Genomic DNA, 8,627 nt, shown 5'->3' with positions numbered 1-8,627 from the left:
CCTCTGCAAAACTTCATAAATATATAATCTTAGAAATGTACAAGACTGCTGTATGCACAGCTATACTTTATGTTAGGATGTGACTGTTAGCATAGAAAAGGCATGTGGCTTGGGTCGCTTCCCCCAGTTGCCCAACTCTGGACCCTTCTCTTTAATCCATTGGTCCTACAGATAACTGAAACTTGTAAGGCAGAAATGTACACATTAAACACTAAGAGAAGCGGTAGGTGAACCTTTACACGACATCACAAAAACATTTATTAAAGGAGCTCTTTCCATGCAGCGCTTTGCTGGAAACTATGTGAAGTGAATTAAACAGACACACTCTTGGAAGACTAAGACACATACCAATGACGACAGAGACTCTGTATGCATATAAAGAGGGATATAGCAAGTGAACAAATTAATGAGGCAAAAAACAAAAAGGGAAGGGAAGGAATACCTGCATTCATTGGTAAAATAAGAATCTGATGCATATCAGGAGAAAATCGTTCTTTTTCTGTTGATAAGAGTGCTCATAAAGAGATAAGATTTGAAAACTGAATAATCTAAAAAGATTCCTTGGTGAGTGAATATGAAATAAATGCCCAGAGAGAGAGAGAGAGAGAGTATTTCAAATAGAGGGGAAGACCTGAGCAGAGGCTTAGAGATGTGAAAAGAATGGGATTCTCTGGTGGCTCAGGCAGTAAAGAATCTGCCTGCAATGTGGGAGGATCGGGTTCAATCCCTGGGTAGGGAAGATTCTCTGGAGAAGAGAATGGCTACCTGCTCCAGTATTCTTGCCTGGAGACTCCCATGGATAGAGGAGCCTGGCAGGCTACAGTCCACGGGGTTGCAAAAAGTTGGACACGACTGAACGACTAACATGTTGACTTTAAGTGGATTTGAAGAAATTTACCTGGAAGAATAAGATCCTGGTGAAGAACCAAGATGGGAGCACGGAGGCAATTCTGAGAGTTTAATGATGCGGGACAATAGCCTTCTGCTGAACTGAGAGCTGGACTTCCTCAGGTAGAGTGCCCCACAGACCCAGGGAAAGTCTACCTTCATCTAGCTGAGCACTTATTTAACTTGACTTTTTCATGGTGGTTTTCAGTTGGTTTAAGTCAAACTGCTCCTCTGTTCTTTTGTACAGTCTTCCTGAGTCAGTTTAGGGTTATCGAAGCTAAACTATTTTTGGGGATAGGCAATCAGAATGGCCCAGCAGGTGAAGAATCCACCTGCAATGCAGGAAATATAGGAGTCATGGGTTCCATCCCTGGGTTGGGAAGATCCCCTGGAGGAGGAAAATTGCAACCCATTCCAGTATACTTGCCTGAAAAATCCCACGGACAGAGGAGCCTGGCAGGTCCATAGGGTTGTAAAGAGTCACACATGACTGAGCACCGAAGCATACACACACAACTACCAAACTAGCATCTGGGGATAGGCACTCAGGAAAGAGACCAGCATCGTTGATCAGTTTTTAACAGTAGTTACGGAACTTTCACTTGACCGACTTGCTGAGCAAGGCCATCTTCAAAGGCCATCAAGTGCCGACCTATGTAAAATTGGCTGAATTCCCTCCCTCTTGGACTATATTCCCCTTGACCTTACCTACTTCTGGAGCTGTTTGGATTTTCATGTCAAAATTACATTTTGTTTGTGTTAGGCTAAATTTGTTTCAAGGACTTTTTTTCCCCCCTCTTTATAAAACATTGTGACTCATGATCAGCTAGGAATAAAAAAAGGGAGGGATAGGAAGCCTAAATTTTTATAAAATCTTTGAATCTGTTAGCTTAACTTAGCAGGAATAAAGAAATAAGCTGATTTGAAATGTCAAAAAAGTTTCTGGGTGCCAATATATATTTCTTGCCTTTGGCTGTTCTGAATATAGGTAAGAGAACACAATCAATCGGCTACATAGTACTGTACTATAGGTTTATAATACTTTTCACATAAATAATACATGAAACATAAACACAAAAATAAAGCATTTTTAATCTTACAGTACAGTACTTTGAAAAGTATAGTAGTACAGTACAACAGCTGACATACAGGGGCTGGCATTGAGTGAACAAGCAAGAAGAGTTACTGACTGGGGGAGAGGGAGGAGGTGGGAGATGGTAGAGCTGAAGGGTTGTCAGCAACAGGAAATGGAGGGCAAACAGCAATTTCACTCATGCCTGATGTTGATAGAATGCACGTTTGGAGTTTTGAAAATTCACACTTGAAAGCTGTATGTAGGGGACTTACTGTCTACTATTTTAAGAAGCGTGTTTGGTAGTGGTATTTTCTGGTTGAAATCATTCTCTCACCCTACCTAATTACCAGTCATGCCTCTTTAAAGCATACCCTATTTTAGTTTCCTTTATTATATATGGGAAGGGGGTGCATATAACAACATCTATATTAGATAGGTAGCTCAGCTGGTAAAGAATCTGCCTGCAATGCAGGAGACCCTGGTTTAATTCCTGGGTCAGGAAGCTCCCCTAGAGAAGGAATAGGCTACCCACTCCAATATTCTTGGGCTTCCCTGGTGGCAAAGATGGTAAAGAATCTGCCTGCAAGGCGGGAGACCTGGGTTTGATCCCTGGGTTGGGAAGATCCGCTGGAGGAGGGTATGGCAACACACTCTAGCATTCTTGCCTGGAGAATCCCCATGAACAGAGGAGCCTGGCAGGCTAGTCCATGGAGTTGCAAAGAGTCAGACATGACTGAGCGACTAAGCACAGCACAACTTAGATTGACTATGGAGATTAAGTTAATGCATGAAAAGCACTTAAGTATTGAATAACTATTAGCTATGATTATGAATATTATTATTAACAATTATGATTAAGATTGAGACCCTAACGGTACGATCCTAACAGTAGGACTAAATTATGTTAGCCATGGTCTGAGGTGGTTGCATGCATGCTAAGTCACTTCAGTCATGTCTGATTCTTTGTGACCCTATGAACCACAGTCTGCCAGGCTCCTCTGTCCATGCGATTCTCAAGAATACTGGAGTGGGTAGCCATGTCCTCCAGGAAATCTTCCCGACCAAGGGACTGAACTCCCAGTCTCCTGCATTGGTAGGTGGGTTCTTTACCGCTAGCGCTACCTATCTACCATTAAATGCCTTGGTCAACCATTCTTCAAATATCAGAACACTTTGGGGATGTTAGCCAGGGGCAAAAATTTCTGCTTCACCATATTCTATAAGACCTAGAGTTTTAAAGATGCCCCAAGGGGCCAGATGAGCATTCAGAGTAAGGAGATGTTTACCGTAACCCAGCCTACTAATTCCAACTTCTACTAATTCAGCAAGCGATCTTTTCAAAGAGAAGTCTAGTATTCAAAAATTCTCTGTGTCTGCTTATAAATTCCCTGCAGCTAAACACTAATACACAGTGTTTGGGAGATAACACCTTTTTGAAGAATAATTATTCCTGAAAAAGTGTAAGTCTTTTTTTGCACTCTGTAATTATAAATGATGTACAACTAGTTCTTGAATTGCTGGATAGTTATAGACTGTGAAGTTCAATAACAAGTTGAGTGTCAGAGTGTTGGGTGTCCTGTGTGTACATCTCCATTGAAGTTGGTGGCAGTTTCTGGGCACAGTCACATCAATAATGCCCATCCATAGGTAGTTTCGGAGAAGGCAATGGCACCCCACTCCAGTACTCTTGCCTGGAAAATCCCATGGATGGAGGAACCTGGTAGGCTGTAGTCCATGGGGTCACTAAGAGTCGGACACAACTGAGTGACTTCCCTTTCACTTTTCACTTTCATGCATTGGAGAAGGAAATGGCAACCCACTCGTGTTCTTGCCTGGAGAATCCCAGGGATGGGGGAGCCTGGTGGGCTTCCGTCTATGGGGTCGCACAGAGTCAGACACGACTGAAGCGACTTAGCAGCAGCATAGGTAGTTTACCAGGTTAAATAACTGTGATTCTGGGTGTAATTGCCCACTTGTTACCCTAAGAGTAATTCCAGACAGGAGAATAACAGAGTGAAGGGGCCTGTGTTACTGCTGCCCATAAAAATAAATAAGATCCTTAGGGTTTAATTAGAGGACTAACAGTTACACCTAAAGCATGCTAATGTTCGCATGGGAACATTGGACATCTGGAAGATGAGTCCAGATTTGGTCACTTGCCTGTAGGAAACTACGTCCAAGAAATGGTGAGTGTCCAGTGCAGCAGCGATGCTCACATTTGGCATTTTTACACAGGCAGATATGACAAAGGTGAACATAAGCTGGTCTGAGAGATACAGCAATTCAGGGGAGATAAATGGGACTGCAAGGAGATCCAACCAGTCCATTCTGAAGGAGATCAGCCCTGGGATTTCTTTGGAAGGAATGATGCTAAAGCTGAAACTCCAGTACTTTGGCCACCTCATGTGAAGAGTTGATCATTGGAAAAGACCCTGATGCTGGGAGGGACTGGGGGCAGGAGGAGAAGGGGACGACAGAGGATGAGATGGCTGGATGGCATCACTGACTCGATGGACGTGAGTCTGAGTGAACTCCGGGAGTTGGTGACGGACAGGGAGGCCTGGCGTGCTGCGATTCATGGGGTCGCAAAGAGTCAGACTCAACTGAGCAACTAACACGCACGCAAACACAAATGGGAAGTGTATTTAAAATCCCGGGATTATGGCAGCTTCTTTGACCCTAACACAAAAAGATGTCATTTAGAAGGAAGAACAGGTACATAAAAATGTTCTTCCTTCATAATAACACACATGGCCCCAGGAACTCAACCACACAAGATGCCGGCTGGCATCAGAGAGTCCACTGAAGAAAAGAATGTCTACGGGGCCTCTAATGGTTACAGAGGCTCTATAGAAAGGGCCAGGAAAGGAACTTTTACAGCATAACAGCTTTTTTTTTTTGGCCATACCTCTTGGCGTGGGGGATCCAGCTCCCCAACCAGGCATTGAACCCACGTCCCCTGCAGTGGAAGCGTGGAGTCCTACCCACTGGACTACCAGGGAATTCTCAGAAGAGCTTTGATACAGAGCACTGTGTATCATTTTCTTCCTTTCACCCCTCTGCTCTACCACCAATGCCAAACAATCATATATATATATATATATATATATATATACACACACACACACACATAAATGATTGTGCATATATATATGATTGCATATGTATATTATATGATTGTGTGTATATACACAGAGTATATTCCATAGTTTCAAGCGCATTAGAGATGCTAATAAGAGACAGGATCCTCATTTCCACCTTCTTTCCAAGTTATGAACAGAAAGGTTTTTTGTTCTTTATATGGTTTCAAGAGTAACTTTGAGAAAACTGCCTCTCCCCTTTATATCAAACCCATGTAAAACAAGTTTTGTGTAGTTTAGGCATAAAATGTTAGGCTTCTTGGCATATTTTCTATTCTTTCGCTCTTTTCCTCCATAAAAAGCTAAGCTCAGTGTCTCTAAGTGACTGGGAATCCTCTCTACACGGTATAGCAAAATCTAAATGATACCATTTAGATGACTCGAGTAAAACTCCTCAAAGACAGAGAGCACAGCTTAAGTGCATGGTTTAGAGGCAAGAGTAAATGGACTGGAAAAGTAGTAAAAGTTGGGTTTTAGAAGGTTTAGTACTTACGATCTGGCGGCCCATTGCAGTTCCCCTCTCCTCAGGAGACAGATGGAATGGGGCACGTGAGTGTTAAGAGGGAATCAATTCATGAAAACTCAGCCATGAAATGGAAAGTCAAAATGAAATAAGCATGAGTGTAGCTATGTTGGTCTATTAATATTCAAATATTAATACCTCCTTTTCTTTGAGAGACATTGCTCAATATTTACTGACAAGAAAGAAAGATAGTTGGAGGAGAGGAATGTATTCAAGAAAAGTGTTTAAACAGGGTTTGAATGTGTGGTTTGCTTAACTCTGTGTAATTGTCGGCCAATTAGATTTCCCATCCAAGTGCATCTACCAGTTCAGGGTCTCTTGGAAAAAAATTTCCAAAATGCATTACAGCTTTTCACAGGGGTGACACACAGTCTTATTTTCCTAAGACTCTGACTATTTGAATACAATAGTATTTTATTCTGTTAGAGAATAAACTTGAAAAGAAAAATATTTTGTTTATGCATAAGCCTATTAAAAAAACGTTTCTAGGGGCTCTCCTGTTTATTCTGTAGAACGTAATCTATCTTTGAAGTGGGTATATTAGTTTTTAAAAAATCATTCCCAAGCTGAATAATTAGACAAAAGCTATTCTTAGAGTACATTCCCATCTAAAGCTATGCACATGATGCTTTGATTCAAGTAATATTCTTATAAAACTTTGTTATTGTTTGAGGTCTATATTCAGAGTGGCAACTTTTGTTTTTGATGCTATTCTTATAAAACTTTATTATCATTTGAGATCTATATTCAGAGTGGCAACTTTTGTTTTTGATGATTATTCCATCCTGAAACAATTTCTCTTCTGCCCAATTAAACCAGAATAAGGAGCACATTTGTATCTGATGAAGGTTAAACTTCTCCATCTCGGGCTTCAAAAGGGAAGACCTTTAGTGATGCCATTCATTTTGTCTCTGCAAAAGGGCTCAAAAGAAAACAGAATCAGTTCCCTTAAGTTTTTCTGGAAGAGGAAGGTTGCTTTTGTTGCTTTGATCTTAGCATGTTGTGCATTTTTTATTGGCTGTCGAATATAAAAAGCCATTGCCTCATCTGGTTTTTCTGCTATATTCTCATATTGTAAATCACATAATGCCTTCCAATTTAAGTAAAACATTCTGGTCCAAAATGCCATTTCAGAATTGATTTATCATTACAGTTGATGGAAACATTTCCAGGGGTGTAAGAAAACTATCCAGTGTTTGATTCATATGCCACAGACTGCTAAAAATATCTCCATGCGCTTTAGACAACAGATTCCAGGATGGAGACATACACTCATGCTATTCTCGATCGTTTTTCCTACCCTTGAAAGAGGCAGTTGTAGCTTATGTAGCAGCTGGCTGGGTTATTGCTTCTATAATATAATCCATAATGCAAAAGCAGCTCTTTTCCAAACATTCTAGAGTAACTGAAGTTGTTTACATGTCTCTGTTAGGTAATTTTCCTATAACTTTGTGCCAATTGGTTTCATACTATTTGGTAAAAATCTTCATTCAATCAAGACAACTGCACTTAGTTAAATTTTTTTCATACAGAGAATTATAGGAAAGTTACAGCTAGCTGATTTGAGGCCATCGGCATAAAGTCAATACAGAGTTTTAGAAAAAGAAAGCAGACTACAAAAATGGAGTTGTATAATTAAACATCAAATAGTCCAAGTAATAAAAGTCATAGATTAACTGTCTCTCAGTTCTAGTCAGATCCTTTAAATACTGTCCCACCACCTGAGCGTTGGTTCTTTTATCAGAAGAGTGCCTGTCTTTAAAGTTGGGAAATTTCAGTTCCTTTGGAGCTCCGATCAGCTGTAAAAAGTAATTGGCGTCTTCTTCCAAAGTTTCAAATTTCCCTACAAAATCGTAGTGGATCAAACAGGGATAGCAGAGTTTGCTGACCTTTTCCCAGTGAATGTCCATTCCTACTGGACGATGCGAGTCCAGCAAATAATGGATGAACTCTCTGAACTTGACTCCAGATCCATTATTTAATGCTTCTTCACAGGCATTCGGCCGATATTTCTTTATAATTGCCTTTCCAAATACTGGATGGTAATAACTATTGGGGTGTTCAAATTTGTCCCTAAATGCTGACACTAATCTTTCCATGGGATCACGAACAAACACAGCTTTGGTGTAGGTGTTTAAACGACTATAAATCCCCTTTAAGTCAAAGCTGTCTAGCTTTTTCAAGTGCTTCCCGTAGTGAACAGCATCATGGGAGATGTTGTACGCAGAGGGGGCCAAGCCGTTGAGCACCATCAGAATTCTCTTCCAGTTGGAGCAGCCAGCCTTGGGTACTTCACAATACAAGATCTTGTGTTTATCCTCTACGTAGATCCTGGAGACCATGTGGAAAACGTGGGATTGAGGACGACTCACCCCACCATATTTCTTGCAAAATTCCTGAAGGAAAGACCTACGTTTTTCTTGAGTTGCATCAATTCTCTTCCATTTGCTGTCTGTGACTAAGCTTTTATTTAAAGGCTGAATGTCTACCGACCAGTTCGTTTCGCTGAACTTCCTGAAGAGGATCTTTGTCCCTTGCTGTTTTTCAATCAACTGAATTGTTGGTGACCCTGGGTTCCTGCTCAAAGCTGGAGCCTCTCCTTGGGAGTGGTTGGTCTCCGTGAAGACCCTAGTAGGGCTCTTGGAGTTGAGTAGATTTGCCAGTTTATCCTTGGGATCCTTGAGCATGTGGGACTTGGGGTTCTGTTAAAATAGAGAATGAGAAATGTTGAAAGAACATTCACAAATATGGGTATATTGATAAGGAGCTTAACATTATTGTTTTAAAATGCTATCCAGGGGGTCACATTTCATGTAAGCTGCCAGAACAGTTTAGCAAAGCATGAAGAATATATGGTTCATAAGCTTCTTAATAGAAAATGTAACAAGGAAAAATGGTATCCGGGCATCGCTTTGAACCAAAGCTTCATATTGTACAGTGTATTTATTTGGGTTATTATTATGTTATTCATTTAATATTCATGTGGTGTATTACTTTAATA

At 40.8% G+C, this 8,627-nt stretch overlaps 1 protein-coding gene across 13 annotated transcripts in view; it reads right to left on the bottom strand.

Annotated features, from left to right (window-relative positions):
- Window positions 1-228: 228 nt before the first annotated feature.
- The window catches only part of CHST9 (carbohydrate sulfotransferase 9), a 284,083-nt gene continuing 275,684 nt past the window's right edge, over window positions 229-8,627 (bottom strand). For all 13 annotated transcript variants that reach the window (XM_070778778.1, XM_070778777.1, XM_070778775.1 and 10 more), the window contains one exon: window positions 229-8,328. In XM_070778778.1, coding sequence (XP_070634879.1) covers window positions 7,240-8,328 — 1,089 coding nt within the window. In that variant the 3' untranslated portion in view covers window positions 229-7,239. The remainder of the gene's footprint in view (window positions 8,329-8,627) is intronic.

Source organism: Bos indicus, chromosome 24 (genome assembly GCF_029378745.1).
Source record: "Bos indicus isolate NIAB-ARS_2022 breed Sahiwal x Tharparkar chromosome 24, NIAB-ARS_B.indTharparkar_mat_pri_1.0, whole genome shotgun sequence".
NCBI classification, from domain to species: Eukaryota; Metazoa; Chordata; class Mammalia; order Artiodactyla; family Bovidae; genus Bos; species Bos indicus.
The sequence above is the reverse complement of the archived record's forward strand: the minus strand, read 5'-3'. Positions and strand labels throughout refer to the sequence as shown.